The sequence below is a fragment of the Hylaeus volcanicus genome, chromosome 6, assembly GCF_026283585.1.
Source record: "Hylaeus volcanicus isolate JK05 chromosome 6, UHH_iyHylVolc1.0_haploid, whole genome shotgun sequence".
Lineage (NCBI taxonomy): Eukaryota > Metazoa > Arthropoda > Insecta > Hymenoptera > Colletidae > Hylaeus > Hylaeus volcanicus.
In genome coordinates, this window is record NC_071981.1 from 9,197,775 (window position 1) to 9,220,522 (window position 22,748).

General features: G+C 37.5%; 2 protein-coding genes across 6 annotated transcripts in view; one reads left to right on the forward strand and one right to left on the reverse strand.

Annotated features, from left to right (window-relative positions):
• Window positions 1-4,034, forward strand: part of LOC128878836 (alpha-actinin, sarcomeric) — a 37,179-nt gene extending 33,145 nt beyond the window's left edge. For all 5 annotated transcript variants that reach the window (XM_054127396.1, XM_054127397.1, XM_054127398.1 and 2 more), the window contains 5 exons: window positions 139-223; window positions 334-437; window positions 512-751; window positions 842-1,138; window positions 1,306-4,034. In XM_054127396.1, the coding sequence (XP_053983371.1) occupies window positions 139-223; window positions 334-437; window positions 512-751; window positions 842-1,138; window positions 1,306-1,464 (885 nt within the window). In that variant the 3' untranslated portion in view covers window positions 1,465-4,034. The remainder of the gene's footprint in view (window positions 1-138; window positions 224-333; window positions 438-511; window positions 752-841; window positions 1,139-1,305) is intronic.
• The window catches only part of LOC128878835 (proteoglycan 4), a 56,938-nt gene continuing 37,962 nt past the window's right edge, over window positions 3,773-22,748 (reverse strand). The window contains exons 16-18 of the mRNA XM_054127392.1: window positions 12,208-12,376; window positions 9,948-10,067; window positions 3,773-6,811 (exon numbers count right to left, since the gene is read on the reverse strand). Coding sequence (XP_053983367.1) covers window positions 6,360-6,811; window positions 9,948-10,067; window positions 12,208-12,376 — 741 coding nt within the window. The 3' untranslated portion in view covers window positions 3,773-6,359. The remainder of the gene's footprint in view (window positions 6,812-9,947; window positions 10,068-12,207; window positions 12,377-22,748) is intronic.

Genomic DNA, 22,748 nt, shown 5'->3' on the forward strand with positions numbered 1-22,748 from the left:
GCCTATTGAAAGACGAGACAAAAATATGTGTTCGAATAACCAAGAAAGATGTCGTTTTTGAAGATTGTATTAGTTGCAATAATTGTAGATTTTTAAATACGTTTAGGCTTATTACATTTCCTTTAATGTTGGCGATAGGACCTTACGAAGAAATGGAGCGATGTTAGGCAACTCGTTCCACAACGTGATGGTACATTGCAAGCTGAACTTCGTAAACAACAAAGTATCCTTTTCTAATTACATACTTTATCATAAAAGATTCTTGTAAATCTCAAAATTAAATATGTTGTTCATTCTATAAATCAACGTATGATTTCTTAATTAAGTAAATAGATAATGAACTGCTTCGACGACAGTTTGCTGAAAAAGCCAATGCTGTTGGACCATGGATAGAACGTCAGTTAGACGCAGTTACAGCTATTGGTCTCGGTCTCCAGGTAAATAATTCATTTAAATGTATTATTTTCCAAACGAAAGTACTAAGATATTAAGATATAATTTCATTTTTCAGGGAACTCTGGAAGATCAGCTGCATCGTTTGAAAGAATACGAACAGGCGGTATACCAGTACAAAGCTCACCTTGAGGAATTGGAGAAGATTCACCAAGCTATCCAGGAAGGAATGATATTCGAAAATCGATACACTCAATACACAATGGAGACACTACGAGTTGGTTGGGAGCAGCTTTTGACTTCGATAAATCGTAACATCAATGAAGTTGAAAATCAAATTCTTACCAGGGACTCGAAGGTAAATTTCTTTGGATGCAATTACATTTTTTTCTCAGTTATAATTGAAATAATTGCATTTATGTACGTATGCGTTTTATGTGTATTGTAGGGCATTACGCAAGAACAGCTTAATGAATTCCGCAGCAGTTTCAATCACTTCGATAAGAACCGAACAGGAAGATTGGCTCCTGATGAATTTAAGTCCTGCCTCGTCTCTCTGGGTTATTCTGTTGGTAAGGACAGGCAAGGTGACATCGATTTCCAGCGTATCTTGGCTATTGTTGATCCAAATAACTCTGGTTACGTTCACTTCGATGCATTCTTGGACTTCATGACGCGTGAATCTACGGACACTGACACGGCTGAACAAGTTATCGATAGCTTCCGTATACTTGCTGGTGACAAGGTTTGCATTTATTTTTACAGAATAATTACACTTCGTTTTGTAATGTCAAGGAAGAATATTTTCTGCTTTAAAGAAGTCTCTATTTCATTACTTTTCGATTGGCTTCGGAAAAGTAGTAAGAAAATAAATCTACAAATGTATTTATAATGTATTATCGTGTTTTACAGCCTTTCATCTTGGCCGATGAATTGAGGAGAGAACTACCACCTGACCAGGCCGAATACTGCATTCAACGAATGCCTCCTTACAAAGGAATTAATGCTCCTCCTGGAGCATTAGATTATCGTTCTTTCTCCACCGCTTTGTACGGCGAATCCGATTTGTAAATTTACATATCAAAGAAAGATGAAAAAAAAAAACGAGGAAATGTTTTTGGACGATTTCCATTTAAAAAGCAAGTCAAATGATATCCGAAAAGTTTGGTTTACGTTTTTGGTACTCTAACGCACCTTTACAAGTCAAGAATATCAACGCGATTAAGGAATCATTATTTAGTATCAAAGAGTACAGTACAATATTCGGAGCGTTTGTAAGAAAAGGGGTTCTAATAGTTTATACGCGTTATGAGTGTTATCAGTTTTGTATTCGTGATATTATTTTAACGTGAAGGAATCTGATAAAGGCATATTGATAAGTTTTGATACACCGATATTTTGCTAGGATGTCTACCTCCATTGCGGAATAAAATCCTCGTATAGCGTTCAACGTAGGTGGTACGTACTTAAATTAAGTCTGTACAGTGACAATAAGTGTCCCAATTTAGATACCTTAACGTTAAAATAGTAACACACAATCGAACGCAACAGGCTCTTTAAGAACGTTTGCTTCTTACCTATGGCTACGATGAATCCTATAATTAGTAAGTTAATTCTTCAATTGTATATAAATGTCCCCGAGAGAAGTCACACGAGTACCACTAATAAAGAAAATGATAAGCATTTCCTTTTCGCAAGCGTTCCAGAAAAGGAATGAAACGAATCTATGTCGAAAAAACGAATAGTATATTTAACAAAGGAAGAGAGATAAAAAAAACGGAAAGAAAAAGGAGAACGCGATTGAACAATTTATTGCGTATATAATTATCGCTGGCATCGATATTGTAGCTACGTATCGTTAAATATAATCGAAACTCTTTCTTCATACAAAGGAAAGGACAAAAAAATGAAAATTTAACGCATTTCATTTAATTTCATGTAATTTACTCTTTTTCAAATAATCTTTAATTTATCTAACCGAGAAGCAATTATATTAGTTGTGTTCGAAAAATGTGGGCGTCCCACAGTTCCTAAATACGTTCCTGCGGGTCAGCGATTTTTTTTTTGTTTATCGCGTAAAGTCAAGTTCATCGAGTAAAATGACTTTGAGGAGTCACTTAACTGGAACGTAAGGTATAATTCAAAGTTTGCGTACCGTGCGGAAATTCATATATATATATATATGAATAATATGTGTGTGTAAATTGAGGGTATTATTAACGATACAGACGAATTTTTTGGAAATCCTTAAAAACGTACGAATCGACTTTCTCGCTAAGGATCCAGAAAACATAACGCTCGATAATCGAATATAACGTTCATATTTTTTATATAAGCGGCGTATACGAATTTTTTAAACGAGAAGAATAAGCCGCCTTTATATTTCGCAGATCGTAATATTAAACGATACAAACGCGAAACGATGCTAAAGAAAGCAAATTATTTATTTATTCGAATTAAATGATTATTTATTACTGCTCCGATAATTAATTACGGTAGTGAACGAAGCCACCTTTTTCAAAGTATTTATTTTTATAAATATTTCGAGAGAAGTGATATAAAACGAAAGGCCACTGTAATATATATAGGACCTATTATGTAAAATTTCCAAATAGCAGCTGCCATTTCTTGTGTCATGTGTAACAGAGATCACAGTCTTACACGCTGCAGCCTGAAAACCTCATTTAGTCGAATCATTATTGTCCAAATCATTATTACTATTATTATTATTATTATTAATATTATTATTATTACTATTATTGTAAGATCATGAAAGTTGCTCGTGTGTGAAATGCAATTACTTATTCGAGAGAAAGAAAACAAGTATACTGTAACTACTTTTTTTCGCTTGAGGCTTAATGCTTTCTTCATTGTCTATCTTAATGCGTTTTTCAGAGTTCACATAATTTCTCGTACCTTTATTTTCGTTAAAGAAAACAACAAAAAAGTATTGGGCTTTTTCAAAGACGAATCACATGAAAAGAAGCACAGAAGAATCTACCAAACGGTATACAATTAGAGACATCAACACGCACACGCACACACATGCACTATTCACATGCATACATATACACCGGAAAGGAATATTCATGATATCAAAACGTATAATAAATTCGAAAGCGTACAGTATACGTATGATGTAGGTATACAGTTGAAACGAAATTTCGTTCGAAAATTGTATTTTCGAGAGTCTCGGTCATATCGTGTCATACTATATACACGTAAACATTCTCATCGATAATCGTATATACATATAATTACAATTCTTATAATTTTATTCTACTCGATGTAATTGTTACGATTATAATTCGATTCGAACATCCGCCCGGCACAGTCATAGTCGTCTCGCATCGCATAAGTTCATACACCCGACGACAAGTTTCTATTCTAGTTTTGCCAAATTTCATCTTACTAAGCTCGTGACGAACTCGGTATTGTAAAATCGGAACACGAGAAAGGAAAAAAAAACGAACCAACAATAAGCCTTTGAAAAGGAAGGGAAACTCGCTCAACTTTTTCTACTGGTGTAATGGCGACAAGGCTTGGAATATTGTTTCCAAAAGTTAACCCAGTATGCGTCATATCACGCGGGCGATATAACGAAGGATATTTAAATAAAAATTTCTAACAGTGTGGTTAAACGATGCTTTTATTCCGAATACAAAAACTTCCGCCGTACATAAATTTACAACTGTAAATTGCTCGTTAGGGATAGACTCGAAAGTAAGTACCTACATGTACTCATGGTCGGCATTTGGGGGGGGGGGGGGGGACGCCGTCGAGCAACTGCCCGGGGCGCCAGATTTTTGGGGGCGTTGCAGTCCGGTGTCCTTAGTATACGAATATACCGATATACAGGGTGTCCCAAAAATGTTGTAACACCTTGAAAGGGGTGGTTCGGGAAGTGATTTGAAACAACTTTTTCCTTAGCGAAAATGTTGTCCGAGGCTTCGTTAAGGAGATACTAACGGAAAACACTGACCAATCAGAGCGCGCGTATACCGTTGGAGCGCCTGCGGTAGCGTATGAGCGCGACCACCTATCGTGTAGCCTCCGCTCAACCGGCATACTCGCGTTCTGATTGGTCGGGGTTTTCGCTTAATATCTCCTTAACGAAACTTCGGACATTTTCGCTAAGGAAAAAGTTGTTTGAAATCACTTCCTGAACCACCCCTTTCAAGGTGTTACAACATTTTTGGGACACCCTGTATATACCCCTGAAGGGGCGCCACGATAATCTTGCCCGGGGCACCAATATTGCTAAAACCGACCCTGCATGTACTTCATAAAAAGAAAAAAAGAAAAAATGAAGGCACGATTAAGAGCGTTTTTCGATGTTGAACGGTGCACTAGAACGCATAAGTTAATACATCGTCGATACGTTACGCGATAGCGTAAGCTAATTCTACTTATATACAATAACTCTAGAATATTTACACGAAGAAACGTTTTAATGATGATATCACCATTTATTGTTTCCATCGATTATGGCTATCTGCGTTCATAAGCATTAAAGTGATATCGCTCCATTGCACGAACAATCGATATGGAAATCGTTTCACTTTGCACAAAACGAAACGATAGAACAAAATCATACCAATCTTGCTTGGTATTAAGGATAACATAACCTAATGTCAATATTTTTTAGTAGGTTGAGCTATAGACAAGATGTGAAAGTCAACTTAATTTTTTTTTTATGGAACGAGGTGTCTTTTAATTACTTTTCAACAGAACATTTTAAAACGCGTACAATTACCTGTATGGTCAAGGGTTATCGAAGGTCGTTCAAGGTCAAGTACGATGAAAAATAATTTACCTCAAAAAACCGATCGAAACACTTCAGTGATTTATTTATTTACGATGCACATTGCCACTGCACGTATATATAAAATACACTACGATCAGGAAATCTTTCAGCATCCACACAAATGCACAAATTATATCAATTTTTTCCGTTTTCGTATAACACATTGTAGAAGTTTTTATTACAAAGCATTTTGGTCGGTAGCAGACAGCAGACTGATACGAATATTCATGGATATAATGATCGAATGTCTGTTTACATACTATGATTTGTATAGTGATTGCAAAAACGATATACAGTAGTGTTTCGAAAATTGGGACTACCAATTATTAATGCGCGAAGCACAGCAGGGAATTTTTTATCGGAATTGGTCAAACCTCAACGGACTATTCGAAGGGGACAGTCAACGAGTAAACATAAACAGAAATGAAGATTATTCCGAGTAACAAACTTTACCGATATCCAAGATATTTCTGTATAAACAATTATAAAGGAAAAAATGCGAAAAGTTTGAAAATATTTGTTTTTAATAGAAATGATGAAATTACTGTATATCTTTTGTTGTATTGTGCCAATGATTTTGAAAAAAATTCGGTATATTCTACTCCACGGCGTATGTGTTTGTGAATTTTTTCAGAATTTTTGACTGCAACAATTATAGAGGACATGAAAGTGTTTGATCGATCTCTGCAGTAAATTAGTTTCCATCGCAGCGACTTTTAATAATACCATTGAAAGTGGGCCAAGAAATGATTCAAAAGCAGAAATGGGGAAAACCCTAGGCTTCGAATAAATCTGAAGTTTACCGATATGTTTGTCTCGTTTCCTCTTTTGAACATTTTCCACAGAAGGAATCGAGACAAACACATCGGCAAACTTCAGATTTATTCGAAGCCTAGGGTTTTGCCCATCACTGTTCAAAAGGGTTGTCGTTCCGATTATTAGTTTCGCCAATGGAGAAACAACAAAGCAATTATTATACCTGCGTAAATAGACACCTTCACCTATCAAAGATCTAGTGACATCAAATTATGTCCCTCTTGAAGCTTACCATGTATTGTTCCGTTTAAAATGCTTCACCTTGTTTCGTTTCTTTCCACTTAAAATTTCGTATTTCGATCTCGTAAATCTGATTGCGAAAACAGTGAAAATTAATAACGCGTTACTCTTTGCAGCCGAGTCCAGCGGACCAGTTGCAAATGCCTCCAACCGGATCGTACGACAGTTTATCAGGACAGGTGTATTCAGCACCGACCACCAAACCGTTCACCATTTTCGCGCAAGTGATGAACTTTTTGCAGGAGTACGGATGCGGGAAATTCCCTTGATCAAGGCAACGGATGTTACCCTTGTTCGTGAGGAATAGCTTCCCGTTATAGGTGGACTTGGCGATCACAGGCTCTTCCTCGTCCTCGTAATAATCATAGTCAATAACCTGCGGCCGTCTAGGTCTCGTCGTTACGTTCTGTTGAGGTGTATCCTTCGTCTTTGGCTTGTGTCGATCTCTGCGAATCGCCGCGAACCCGATGGTAGTCCTACTCGTTGTCGCGTCTGTTCTAGGTGCTAGCGTAGTGCTTATCCTGCGCCTTAGAGCATTCCTTAACGATGGTCGACCTGATCGTGTAACCCCATACATTATTTTCATCCCTCAGGGTGAAAAAAAAACTAGAAAAGTCCTGTTAGCACCAACAGTGGGATGGCAAAGAGGATGCGTTAGCACGCACGTGACGTATCCAGGCATGAAGAACAAAAGATGCCTGCTGACGTAAGGATGCAGACAAAAGAGACAGAGAAAGGGAGAGAATGAGAGTATCGATGTGCGTTCGAGTTATACAGGGTGTCCCAAAAATGTTGTAACATCTTGAAAGAGGTGGTTCGAGAGGTGATTTGAAACAACTTTTTCCTTAGCGAAAATGTTGTCCGAGATTTGGTTAAGGAGATATTAACAGAAAACCTCGACCAATCAGCGGGCGCTCCATTGGCATACTCGCGCTCTGATTGGTCGGGGAGCGCGGAGCCTACGCTACCGCGGCCGCTCCAACGGTATACGCGCGCTCTGATTGGTCAATGTTTTCCGTCAATCTAGAGACGCGGTAGCGTCTCGACGCCAAGTACATGAAAAAATTTCCGCCACCCTGTACACTGCACTGGCGCTGACGCTACCACGTATCTTTTACTCGTAAAACTGCGATTCCAACCTAACCTGAAACTTCTTTCATTAATATCTAATCACGCCTGCAATATCTTCTAAATTTAAAGGCATTTTTCTTATGTAAATCGCATGTAAGCTTTCGAATAAAACCAAAATCAATAAAATCGGTCCATGTACAACTGAGATATCGTAATATCATGTCATGAATCTGTTAGAAATTGTAGATTTTTCTTCTGATTCTGATTCTGATTTTTTTTGTCAACACTTAGCCGATAAGAGCTAAGGCCGTTCGTCGATTCGTCGACTCTCGGAATCAGTCGGCAGGGCTCGTCGGCCGGAATTGTAATATGCTTTGACTATATGTACATGTATACATGGACTGCTCAAGCCTACTCTTTATACACTGAGCAGAACATAACCAACATCTTCATACCAAATGTGAGACATGACGCTAATGCGCATGCGTCGAATTCGAGACTATAGCAAAAATTCCATCTCGATGACAGGCTGACTGGAGCTTTGACCAATGGTCGAAGAGTAGTTCGACAAACCATCCAAAATTTCAATTCGCGCCTTTACCCGCTGCTATCGCCCATTGACTGTAGCGCTTGCGCACAACTGCTTACTCGTTACTTTGGCATGGGAGATGTTGGTTACCATTGGCTCTATCCTAACTGGAGTGTGAACTCCTATAAGAAGTTGAGGCGACGGTGTCCCAGAGAAATACAAAATGGGTGGTTCCGGTATTATCCTATAGCAAATTTATTTGTAGAGGGGGAACAAACGTATGCCGTAACATAACCTACCCGAGCTTCGCTGAGCATTGTCGAGTGAGTAATTTATGTAAATTATGTATACTATTTCATTATTATGTCATTATTATTAATGTTTCTATCGTTTTATATATAAATAAAAAGGAAATAAAGTTTAAATCTGTACATAATTAATCTGTAAATAATTCCTAGTGCCGCGAAATTCAAACAAAGAGGAGTCTGTTCTCCCTCCACACATAAATTTGCTATAGGATAGTACCACCGGAACCACTCATCTTGCATCTCTCTCGGACCGGCTTCTCTCTCACAGTTCACACTCCAGTTAGGATAGAGCTCAATTTGGTTACTGACTACACTATAGCTTGAGCAGTCCATGTATGTATGGTCGAAGGTAATATGGTTGCCGCTAACGTCGCTCGTTTATTTCTAACCTGTATAACCCGTCAATTTGTATTTGTGACATTTGGACGCCGCAAATTGAATAATTATTTTAAAGGCTACGTGTAGTGATATTGTATTGGGAAGTATATGGTTATCACTATACAAATTATCTTTGTAAAAAGAAGTGAGATTCTCATAAAAAACTTCAAAATAGTAAAAAAAATTACATCAAGCACATGAAAAAGTGGAGGACTTAAAGAGTAATCATAGAAAAATAGAAGATCCCCCTAAAAAAATTCAAGAAAGTAGAAAAAGATGTGAAATCGAAATGAGCAGCCAGTACATGAAGGTCCTTTCCAGTAAAGTGCAAGGTGACACTGTGTAACATAATATAAAATTCGGTGCTTTTCAACTATGCACAGCTAAAATGCTGTGTTCAACAGTGCAGACGTTCAGACCCTAATGACAACTCATGTAAACTGACTGTTCCACACTGTGGTGGTGAAATGAAGAAGCTAAATCGTGTATCAACTACAAACTGAGACTGTTTATACATTGGCTTAGATGTCCGTGGCCTGGAAGTCAAATGCTTGGCGTGGCCAGGTATGGTCAACGTTTTGATGAATAAGAATTATTTTAATGTAAAATACTGAAAATGTACTCATATTGTCAGTGTTTTAAACTGACACATTATGTGAAAGTCTGTGAGAGAGAAAATATGGGTATTGATGATCTGAGACTGCTTTGCCTGGCCACGCCAAGCATTTGACTTCCAGGCCACGGACATCTAAAAAAATGCATAAACAGTCTCAGTTTGTGGTTTATCTCCTCAATGAAGCCTCGGAGAACATTTTCGCTTAGGAAAAAGTTGTTTCAAATCACCTCCCGAACCACCCCTTTCAAGATGTTACAACATTTTTGGGACACCCTGTATATGGTTGCATTAGTATTTTTGCATTGCACGTTGGTAAAACATAGTTGAAAGACGATAATGAACTAGGCGAAGAACGAATGATTGAAATTATATAGTGGGAATGCGAGTCATAGAAGTAACACAGAAATTAGCGAAACGGATGAACGACTGTGGTAATAAAGACGAGGTAGAGCCGACGAACGATTAGTTAGTTTCTAAGTTTCTAACTGAACCCCAACAGCGATGTACCTCTTTGAAAGAAGAAAAATGCGATTAGTTTTTTTATGACGACCAGAGTTTTGTCAAAGGCTTCGTGATTGCTGCGCGTTCAGAGAAATATCGACGAATGGAAAAAAGTTTCAATTGTATCGATTGACTCCCAAGAAAGAGATTGATGTGGTATAAGTCGAAGATTGCGATGAAAGGTTATATCCCAGATGATCCATGAACAATCGTGAGCTATGTGACGTGATCATTTAATTAAGTAGATTAAGAAGTCTGATGATGTAGTAGTTATCAAGTCGAGTGTACCGGTGGACGATGATTGTGAAGTCGGAGGATCCGCCAAGGTCACCGCGATCTCTTGAGCCCGACTACTTTGATCGATATCTTTCTCAGATATCGGCAATTCCGTTGTATTCATCCCGGTATCTGTAACGATATTGGACATATTTATGAAATGCTTATTTCTACTACAAATAATTGAAATTTCTGGGAGAAACAAATGCTGAAACTGTCATGGGTCACCAAAGTTGTCACGTGTCCTTTCTGTAGGATGAATCTATAATTGCACGTTTGTATTATAGATTTATACAGGGAGTCCCAGAACTCCTATAAAAACCGGAAATGGGGGGATAGCTGACACGATTCCGACCAATAATTTCCTTTGCAAAAATGTCGGTGGGAGCTTCATTTTTGAATTATTAACAAAAAACACTGACCAATCACAGTATAGTATAAGCTCGATGTCAGGACTGGTTGGTTACGCGGCGTAGCTAGCTGAGCGCGCGTTGTGATTGGTCAGTGTTTTTCGTTAATAATTTAAAATACAGGAGTTCTGGGTCACCCCGTATATAGTCTACTTTTATTTTTTAAAAAACGTTCTACCTTAAGTTTGTTATTGTCGACAACGGGGAGGTCACGATTTCCGTGGCGCCGCGATTTGACCGTGTCTCATTTAATATAATTTATCAAAAAAACAATACCACAAACCGCGAACGCTTCTTCATTACTTTCTGCGAATTTTCTACAACGCTTTTCATTACATAATTAGGGTGATTTCTGATTCTTATTGTTGCACATTGCAATCGTTTCGGTGTACGAAGTATGTTTACAACTTTTCCACGAAGTGTTTGAGCATCTTCTTCATTACAGACAATTGTTTAATATATCTGATAAACTAATCGTCTTTTTTTTACCTCAATATCCTAATATTTTTTTTTGGGTGCACTTTACTTTGATGGACCGAAAAGTTTTTTTACATAATTCTGTAGATTTTGTCAAGAAAAATCCGAAAATGGTAGTTTTAAGACGAGGAATCTACTTGTTCAGAAGTTATTAGTAGTTAAGAGGGCATTTTACCATATTTGACTGACAATTTCGACGCCATATTGCCTTGTAGCCATACCTTATCGGTAAAACAGATTTTCGTTGGTGGCGTTTTATATTGTTACAGTAAAGTCTCCATAAATGCAAAAACTCGGGACTGACTGGTGCATTCATGGTAGAGTTCGTACATTCTCTGATTTTTGCCGACAAGCATCGAACGAGGAGAAGACCAGCGAATAAAGGAAGATGACGTAGAGGAAACATAAAGTCTTCATACAGTGGACAAACTCGGGGCTGACTGGTGCATTCATGGAAGAGTTCGTACATTCTCCGATTTTTACCGACAAGCTTCGAACGTGGAAAAGGACAGCGAATAAAGAAGCGGACGGAGCGAAAACACAGAGACCTCATACAATGGACAAACTCGGGACTGACTGGTGCGTTCATAGTAGAGTTCATACATTCTCTGATTTTTTCCGACAAGCTTCGAACGCAGATAAGGACAGCGAATAAAGAAGAGGACAGAACGAAAACGCCAGGGTATGTCGGTGAGACGATGTAATGCAACGGTGAAACTTTTTCATTATTAACTTTTTTGTTGTAAAACTTTTACCATCATATTCTTGACATTTTTCTGATTAAAATGATACCAAACACGACGGAATTCGCAACGTATTTACTTGTAACAACTTATCATATCGTAGAACATTAACTATTAATAATAAAATAAAATAATAAAAAAAGATGGAGAGTAAATATCATCCGAATTATATCGTGTTCGATCTTATTTGAATCAGAAAAATGTCTGGAATATGGTGGTAAAAGTTTTACAACAAGAAAGTTAATAATAAAAAAGTTTCACCGTTGCATTACATTGTTTCGCCGACATATCTCGGCGTTTTCGCTCTGTCTTACTCTTTACTCGCTGTCCTTGTCTACGTTCGACGCTCTGCGACAAACATCAGTATACCCGCCAGTGATGGAAATGGTTTCTGTGCATTTATGCTAGAGATATTTGTGCATTCATGGAGATATTACTGTATACCTATTTTTGAAAACTTCATTCAAACGAAATACTATCATTTTCCATAAAAAAAAATTAATTTTTGAAAAGTCGGGTGCCAGGTTCACATAGCTCACAAAGCAGCTTAGTAAATTGTGGTCTTCTGGATGCATTCAATGAAGTCGTCAAACTTTAATTGGTTCGATGTCGATGTATTTCATGATTAATCTTTCTACTCACCGAGTTTTTCGTTTCCATCGGTCGGACGATTCTTCCGATTGTTCGCAAGCGCGTTGGAAGACTTGTTTTGTGACGATGTCAAAGTGACTGGAGTTGGTTTCCGCAACCTGGTCGACGGAAGACTTCCTGGTATTCGCGGAGACATTACCGTAGACTTAGAGGAATTCACCTGTTCGCGGAGCATACGCAGATTGTATTTCGTGTCGACACGCCGAAACGATAAGTACAACTTCTAATTTAATATTGACAGTATCAGTCGGCAATCAATTGGTATAAACAAACGATACAAGCTTATAGTATAGAACGATTTAAACGGGGAATGAAATGCATATTGGAAAAAGTATATTTAAAATCAACTAAACGACATACAACTTTGATATTCTCCGAGGAATAAAGTTTCTTGAGCAGAAGTCGCATTTATCACTATGATGCAAAGGGTATAGTAGGATAAGGGGGTCAAATTGATCAATGAACATATCAATTAATAGAGTGTTAAAAAAAACCATCTCTGCCAAGTTTCAACCCCGTACCCTTATTGGAAGGGTAGTTACGGGGAAAAATGCAATTTACAGTTTAACCTGTATATCTTTTGTTGTACTGTATCAAAAATTTTGAAAAAAAATTACAAATATTCTACTCTACGGCGTACGTGCTTGTGAATTTTTTCAGAATTTCTGACTACAAAATGAATTTTTAAAAAATTCGAAAATTTTAAAAATATATTTTTTCAATAGAAATTATGAAATGACTGAATATGTTTTGTTGTACAGTATCAAAAATTTTGAAAAAAATTACAGATATTCTACTCTACGGCTTACGTGTTTGTGAATTTTTTCAGAATTTTTGACTGCCAAATGAATTTTTAAAAAATTCGAAAAGTTTGAAAATATTTTTCTTTTAATAGAAATTATGAAATGACCACGTTTATATTTTTGCATTGTTAGTGTCTTGTTATGATTATTAATCAGTAATTTTTTCCGATCTTTGAAAGTGGGCAAATGATGTTGGGAATGACTTATGTTAAAGTTAAGTATTCATTGATGTCTTTTTGGACATTTTCAATGTTCTAAATTTTATATTATTTGATACATGTAAAACTATTTTGAACATGTATATAATGACCATTCGATGCAGTAAAAATATCAATTACCCGAATATATTACTCTTCTGCGAACAAAAAGTTAATAGATAATGACTTATAATTTTTTTGTATGTTTTACACCTCTACAAAAAATCTGAAAAAATTATATATTAATAACGGTAATAAGTTATTAAAACTATCACAATATGAACATGGTCATATGAAAAATTAAGATAATAATATAAACAAATATTGGTTTTTGATTTTTCCAATATCGTTCCATCGCTCCCAAAAATCGGAAAAAATTATAGATTAATAACCATAACAAAACACTAACAGTGTAAAAATATAAACGTAGTCATTTCATATTTCTATTAAAAAAAAATATTTTTAAACCTTTCGAATTTGTTAAAAATTCATTGTGAAGTCAAAAATTCTGAAAAAATTCACAAACACATACGCCATAAAGTATAATATCTGTAATTTTTTTCAAAATTGTTGATACAGTACAACAAAAGATATACAGGTTAAACTGTAAATTGCATTTTTCCCTGTAACTGCCCTTCCAGTAAGGGTACGGGGTTGAAACTTGGTACAAATGGTTTTTTTAAACACTCTATTAATTGATATGTTCATTGCCCAGTTTGGCTCGAGGGCACTTTGGACCCCCTTATCCGGCTATACCCTTTGCACAAAGTCTGAGATGCTGTTCCATTTAGTGTTCGATTTCCTGTGGAATGACCCTAACGTAACAAGTATTCTGAACCAAAGGTGGCTACACTAACGCCATCTCGTTGTAACTTCTAACCTGAAATTCTTAATATTTCCCTATTTTATTCGATTCTATGATTAATTAATACCGATTGAGCTGTCAGCCATTTTACTTCAAATATTCGAGGCAATTAAGCGCTAAAACGATGTACAAGAATAGGGGTGAAAAGACCAATTAGAGGGCAAGCGAACGACATGAACAGTGGCACATCATTCTCGTGTTAAACACCCGAATATAATAGTTAAGCATTAACCCTTTGCTCTCTCAGTGCAAACTGTGGCACTCTAAGTTCTCATGCTTCCTACTCGAAAATGTCAACCTACTACAAAAATGGAAGGAGGCGGATTGAACTATATTCTTCAGAAGCGTAAAGGCGCGTTCTCACTTCAATTCGCGCTGCCTTCGAGGAGCGATTGTTCTCGTAGTTAGCTCAGGCACAGTATAAGTACAACCAGTAGCGTCGCTTGTCTAAATAAAGTAGCGTCCGCAAATGTGCAAACCATGAAGACTGTATAAGGAGATCCAACTCCCTAAGAATGTTACTAGAAAACTGTTAGCAAAATCCCGAACTTGAAGTTATGAATATTTCGTCCACTCGCGGCGCAAGTGCGCACAGACTACGATATACAGTGGCGAGCATATAAATAGGAAAAATGTTTTGTTATCATATAAGACGTTGTTCTGCAGTCCCGATTGGTATATCTCCTTTAGTCTTTCCATACTTCAGAAGTACATTTCCTAAGCTTTACAAAGCTGTATAGTTCTAATTACTAACGCCGTTTAATTAATATAAAAAAAATAGTAGACTTGAAATAAGGACATTTTTGGAGAGCATCTAAAACTGAGTTTCTTATTTTCAACGCACATTTTGGTAAGTTCATGTGATTATAAAGTACAAGTAGTAATACCATATGTAAAGTGCAGTTAGGTATATCAGTTTTCGCACATAGAAATGGGTCGTGGCAAACATGTTACAACTGTCCAACGTCTAGAAATTCTCCGCTTTCGGAATGAAAAATTAACGCTTCGTAAAATTTCTGAGCGTCTTAAAATCTTAATTAACGTCGTCCATTCAAGCACTTAAACATATTAAAGTAAATGGCACTGTTGATAATAAAATACGCAATGAAAGACCACGAAAAACAACACCACGATTGGATCGAACGATACACCGTCTTTCAGAAGCTGACCGATTTGAGGCTGCGGTTGATGTTCATCGTGAAATTTCCACACAAATGGACACAGAAATTAGTGTTCACACCGTTCGGGGCCGTTTGAATGAATTTGGACTAAGAGGACGCATCGCCCGTAAAAAACCATTTATTAGTCAAAAGAACCGTAAGGCAAGACTAGCCTTTGCTAAAGACCATCTTCTCTGGACAAGAGAGAAATGGGCGAAAGTAATTTTTACTGACGAGTCTAAGTTTAATCGCTTAGGATCAGATGGAAGAACTTATGTACGACGTCGAATGGGTGAAGAATTTAATCCGAAGTGTTTAAAATCAATCGTTAAAGAAAGAGGTGGCTCTACGATGGTCTGGGATGGTATGACCAGAAACGATCCTGGTCCAATTTGCCGTATTAATGGCATCATGGACCAGCATCTTTATGTCGACATTTTAAACGAACATTTAATGCCATTTAGTCGAGAAAATTTGCCAGCCGACTGGATATTTCAGGCTGATAACGATCCAAAACACTCGTCACGAAAGGCAAAACGGTTCTTGGAGGAACATAAAGTTAAAATCATGGGTTAGCCTGCTCAGTCGCCGGATTTAAATTCGATAGAGCACCTTTGGAACGACGTGGATAAAGAAAATAAAACAAAAAGCTTTCACAATTAAATGATTTATACGATGTGATAGAAGAAACTTGGAAAAGTATTTCAATCGATCGCTGTATTCGTCTTATTGACTCTATGCCACGTCGCTATGCTGAGGTAATAAGAAAAAAGAGAGGCCCAACAAAATATTAATTTGTTATTGTGAATATGTTGTTTATATTATAAAATAAAATACTTTTGATAAATAATTCTGTAGTTTCCTATTTAGATGCTTTCCAAAAATGCCCTTATTTCAAGTCTACTATTTTTTTTATATTAATCAAACGGCGTTAGTAATTAAAACTATACAGCATTGTAAAGCTTAGGAAATGTACTTCTGAAGTATGGAAAGACTAAAGGAGAAATACCAATCGGGACTGCAGAACAACGTCTTATATGTTAATAGCCTAAAAAAATTCATATGTATTTTCCAATAACAAGTGGACTGCCGGTCAAGTGCAGGACAATCTGAAGATTATCTGTACATAAATTGTATACAAATGTATATCGTAGTCTGTGCTCTGTTGCGCCGCGAGTGGTAGAAATATTCATAAGTTCAAGCTCAGGATTTTTATAACACTTCTACACTACACAGTTAGAACTCCTTATACCATTAAGCTTTATCCTAACTGGAGTGTGAACTCCTGTAGGAAGAAGTTGAGGCGACGGAGGTCCGAGAGAAATGCAAAACGGGTGGTTCCCTTCGACCATACATACATGGACCGCTCAAGCTATAGTGTAGTCCGTAGCCAACATCTCCCATGGCAAAGTTACGAGTAAGCAGTTGTGCGCAAGCGCTACAGTCAATGGGTGATAGCAGTGGGGAAAGGCGCGAATTGAAATTTTGAACGGTTTGTCGAACTACTCTTCGACCATTGGTCAAAGCTGCAGTCAGCCTGTCATCTAGATGGAATTTTTGCTATAGTTCTCGAATTTGACGCATGCGCATTAGCGTCATGTCTCACTTTTGATATGAAGATGTTGGTTACGCTCTGCTCAGTGTATAAAGAGGAGGCTTGAGCAGTCCATGTATATATGGTCCAAGGTGGTTCTGATATTATCTTATAGCAAATTTATTTGTAGAGGGGGAACAAACGTACGCCGTAACATAACCTACCCGAGGATCGCTGAGCATTGTAGACCTAAAGCATTATATAGCTGTAATAATTCTATTTTCAGATTCTTTTCCGCATAAAATTGGATAAATACAATATAAATTAAATTGTGACAAATAATAAAATTTAGCTCTATACCAAATTGTATATATAGTGTGTAGAATGTATTCGTACACCGATCAATTTCGCAAAATACTTTTGTACGAAATTGTAGTTTTTTAACTTCTTTTTTTATAATCAATGATAATTTACATATTCTCGGAAATCTGTAAGATAGATATAGTCCAAACAACACAAGGAAAGTGGGTAAAAGTATAGAAGCAATAAGTATTTGAACGATTCTTATGACGAACCATTTACGGTAGAGTTTATAATGTAAACACATCAATATATTGCTCCGTACGAATTAGAAAACATCAAATTTCCAGTAAAGTACTGTTAAACATTTAATTTAACGCTTAGAAGAGTTGCAATAATTATAAAATCAAAAGGAAATCCCACGAAGGAAGTATTATATACTTGTAAATTAATGTAAATTTTTTTTTTTTTAATAAAGTTTTAAAAATTAAACAGTTGTGCGAATACTTATTGCTACAATATTTCTATCGATTAATTGTTTTTCTTTGTTAATTTCGTAACTTACATAAATAGCTATTTTTTTTGTAATCTATCTATTCTAGAGATTTTGGAGAATATGTAGAATGTCATTGCTTATAAAAAATAAGTTAAGAAATTACAATTCTACATAGTTTTTTTGGAAATTGATTGGTGTACGAATACTTTCTACACCCACTGTATTTGTATGATCTAAATTATTGTATGTAAATTATGTATACTATTCCATTATTATGTCATTATTGTTAATGTTTCTATCGTTTTATATATAAATAAAAAGGAAACAAAGTCCAAATCTGTACGAATATTTTTTTACGCATCAAACAATTGCTAGTGCCGCGAAAAGCAAACAAAGAGGAGTCTGTTCTCCCTCCACACATAAATTTGCTATAGGATAGTACCGGAACCACTCATCTTGCATCTCTCTCGGACGGGCTTCTATCTTAAAGTTCTATCTCAAAGCACTCCAGTTAGAATAGAGCTCAATGGATAACACTTCTACACTACACAGTTAGGATTCCTAATACGGTCTTCAAGGTCCATACCAAGAACATGGCGACGACGCTGTTTCCTATATTGTACACTAGATGGTACTAAAATAATAACCGACATGTGGCGACCTTTACCTACGCTGGCACAAAGAAGAAAGTGAATTTCACGACAGCGACATCTTGCGTTTACCGATATAACTATGAAACTAACAAAATATAACTTGTTCATCTATAGGAGTTACTTCAGTGGATGATTCAACCGAAAGGCCTAGTAGAGTACAAATACGATTTTAAATGAAAGTGTTATTGTTTTTAAGATGTTTCCTCCATTCATTTATCCAAGAAATCCTACAGAATCGAAAGATTCTTGTAACGTGGTGTTCAACACAATTGCAAACGCCACAGACACCACGCGCAGCGTCACACGTCGATTCAATTTATTACAAAGCGTAATTTATTTTAACAATCTATAAAATATATTTTTTTGTATAGAAAAATATGAATAGAATGTTTTTTTTCTAAAACACTATATTAGTTAAATTACGGCACTTATGTTCAGTGTTTTATACATACCGTTTGCAATTGCCTTTCTGTTTCTTTCAGTTTAAATATGCGCGCGGTGCATACCAACACATGGCGGACCTAGGACACCGACATCAAAGGTGCCGACACGGAGTGACGCTACTGGTTGTACCCAGGGCCGGTTTTAGCAATATTGGCGCCCCGGGCAAGATTATCGTGACGCCCCGTCAGGGGCATATACAGGGTGTCCCAAAAATGTTGTAACACCTTAAAAGAGGTGGTTCAGGAGGTGATTCGAAACAACTTTTTCCTTAGCGAAAATGTTGTCCGAGGCTTCGTTAAGGAGATATTAACGGAAAACCGCGACCAATCAGAGCGCGAGTATGCCGGTGGAGCGTAGGGTGCGCGCTAGGCGGCTACGCTCATACGCTACCGCGGGCGCTCCACCGGCATACTCGCGCTCTGATTGGTCGCGGTTTTCCGTTAATATCTCCTTAACGAAGCCTCGGACAACATTTTCGCTAAGGAAAAAGTTGTTTCGAATCACCTCCCGAACCACCTCTTTTAAGGTGTTGCAACATTTTTGGGACACCCTGTATATTGGTATATTCGTATACTAGGGACTCCGGACTGCGACGCCCCAAAAAATTTGGCGCCCCGGGCGGTTGCCCGACCGCCCCCCCCCCCCACACCCCTAACGCCGGCCCTAGTTGTACCTATACTGTGGCTGAGGTGATCGCGAAAAGTAGATATTCGATAGACTACAATCAGACTCAAGTGTCTTTCCGGCGTATGTCGAATACGTGAGAAGGCGCTTTAACGCAACAGTCAATCGAGTACAAAGGGTTAAGGAGGTACTCTTTTCTTTCTTTGTCGGAAAATGGATTTTCTTTTAATTTTCTTTTTGCTCGGAGTCTTTAAAATATTTCCGACAAATTAAATTTACAAAATTTCACAATTGCCAAAGTTATAACCGTTTATATCGCAGGCTGTCCCATTAAGCTGATTGAACATAAAACTTTAAAGAGGTTCTCTTTTATTTTAGGGCAAAAAATAATTATTTTTATATTCTTGTTGTGTAAAGTCTTTGAGAAATTTTTCGCAAATTATATTAAAAAAGGTTCAAAATTACAAAAAAACGAAACATTAAACGAGTTTTTCATATATGTTATCGATTTTTTCTGCTCCTTTTTGTCTGCTTTTAAATCCCTACTCAGAACAAGAAAATATCGAAATCAACTTATAATAAGTCAAAAAAAAGTATACAGTGTCAAAAATCGGTAGTGATAATAATTTATAGCAAAAAAGAATTTTTTTAATTTTTAAAAATGGAAAAAACAAGTAATTGTGGAAGGCCCACTACCGGACCGGGCTTAAGTTGCAGGATGGATAGAAGTTTAAAATAGAAAATCTTCAAGAAAATCGAAGGATACACACAGTTTTAAAAACACGATTGAACACTTAAAATTGAAAAATTTCGATTGAAAACACTTTTAATATTTTTTTTGTACTTTTTTCCGTAAAGGCTATCTAAAAACGAAAATTTTGAAAAAAGAACAATTGAATTTCGATCATTATTAATAAAGTTATGAGCATAAAACCAAAAAGAGAGCGGTTTTTTTTTAAATTTGATATTTTTTAAACCACTGATAAAAAAAATCTCAAAATTTCCCAGGAATCCTCTTTTGAGGGGTACTAAAAAATACCAAAAAATTAAGAAAATAAAAAAAAAGTTTTTGAAACCGTCCGATTCGGCGTGGAATGCCCCATATGTATGTATCAATAAACGTACCAAATTTTAAAAGCTTTTGTCAATTACTTTGGCTGCAAAACAGTCACGAAAATCGAATTTAACTGGTATAAAGTAAAAGAGTACCCCCTTAAGATACATCGTAGAATGAACAGATGATAAGCGTAGTTTAGACGCGTGAGTACGTGCGACACGCGTCTCTTGGAAGAGGAAGATTTGTGTTAATTTATCTGAGCACAGAAAATAATCAGCGGCAGATGAAGATAAGTAGGCATGGCGGCGAGACAGGTGTCCGTCGAGTTTCCTTTGTAAAACGATCCTCTCTGGATACCGTTCTTCCTTTGCAGTTATAGAACTCCCTCTCGTTAATAGTGGTCGAAGAAGAATCGAATCAGCTTCTTGTTTTGTTAGACACGAAATGAGAGGCGATCGAGGAGCTTGCGTTTTGTTACGTATGCGTAGGTAGAGAAACTCGTCGACGCTTGGCTTCGTCGTCTTTTTTTTTTTCTCCGGTTCGAATGGTAAATTAGCCAGCGATAGAGAGGTCAGTTTGTTTCGACGGTGTTTTTACCGCTTCCATTTTGTTTAGTTTAGGCGTAAAGAGAGGAAGAGCGATAGCGCTTATGTTAGCGTATGTTCTAAGGAATTGTTACGTTTTTTTGTTTGTTTTTGTTTTTTGTTTCTATGCCGTTGAGTTTCGAATGTAGGAAGTTTAAGTCTAAACTGACCTCAGGTTTGGCTCGATCGATAGCTTTCTCGACCGGAAGTTCTTCACCATGGACATTCGTTTCGATCGCGTATGGCACGAGCTTCTGTCCGTTGTTCACCTCTCCTTCGTCGTTTGGATTTTCCACCGAGTTATTTGCCCTCGTCTGAATGGCTTCGACCACTTTTGGCTTTTCGTGATTGTGGGAATTGTTAGGTGTGCGAGGAACTGTAGCAGAGCCGTTCACAGGCCTGCGTTGTCGCCCTCTGTAAATGGTTACGCGTCGTCGAGGCTGTTGAGGTCTCGTCACCTTTTTCGACGAGTTTTCCTTGGTGTCGACAGACGGTCTACCCCGATGACGATTCCCCCTGCGACCAAACTCGTGATCCGAGTCGAACTTGATCTTCTGTCGACCACGGTTGGTACGCCTAACCAGTGTAGTCGTAGACTTATCGACAGAGGTTGAAGATGGCGTTGCGATCGTTGTTGACGTAATCATCTCTTGATCGCTCGTTGAGTTTCCTCTATTTTGGACACTCTGCGTTGCTGTAGCGATCTCCTGGGTTGCCTCTGAACTTGGCCCAGGATTTCGGGTATTTAACTTCTCTGTCACCGACTCTGATGTATCATTTATAGCAATATAAGTTGTAGTGGCTTCATGCAAAGTTACAGTACTTGCTTTCTCGGATACAGCGTTCGAGGAAATAGAATAACCACTCGTGGTAGGTGAAAGAACGCTTGTCAATTTAGTTGCGTTTGAATTTGTAACATCGATTAATAATTCAGAAGAATTGGTAGTTGTCATCGCTGGGGAATCATTGATCGAGGGTTCTCCAGTCGTATAATCATTCGACTGCAAGGGAGTAGTCAACGAGAATTCTGTAGGAGTTGGAATCGTGGAAGATGTAGCATCTGTTCTCGATAAATCTATTTCCGTTTGTTCCGGGATAGTTGGAGGAGTTGTGGTTCTGATTCTCCTCCTAACTCCAATCCTGTTTCTAATTACGCGTGTCACTTGGCGATCAGTGATCGAAAAAGCTGTCGTGGAATCGGTGTATTTCGGTATACCACGTTGACGTAGCTGTTGCGTTATAGGTTTGGGATCCTTCTCTTCGTTGTCTCTACCATTCGTGCCCACAGAAGTCGACAGATCTTCGGTGGGGTTTCTGAAAGTCGATGTTACAGTTGTGGTCGACGTGCGAGTACTTTCTTTAGTTTTGGTCTGTTCAAGAACGGTATCGGTTGTTACAGTTGTGTTAAATATAGGTTGCCTTTCGATGTTATTATTGTGGTTTTTCACTTCCGTAGGTAAGGTAGTCGATGCTGTTGATAACCTACTCGATTCAGTAGGTAAGGTAATCGATGCTGTCGATAAGCTATTCAATTCGGTAGGTAAGGTAGTCGATGCTGAGGGTAACCTACTCGATTTGGTAGGTAAGATTGGTGTTGTTGGTAAGCTACTCGATTCGGTAGGTAAGATAGTCGATGTTGTCGGTAAGATACTCGATTCGGTAGGTAAGATTGGTGTTGTTGGTAAGCTACTCGATTCGGTAGGTAAGATAGTCGATGTTGTCGGTAAGATACTCGATTCGGTAGGTAAGATTGATGTTGTCGGTAAGCTACTCGATTCGGTAGGTAAGGTAGTCGATACTGCCGGTGACCTACTC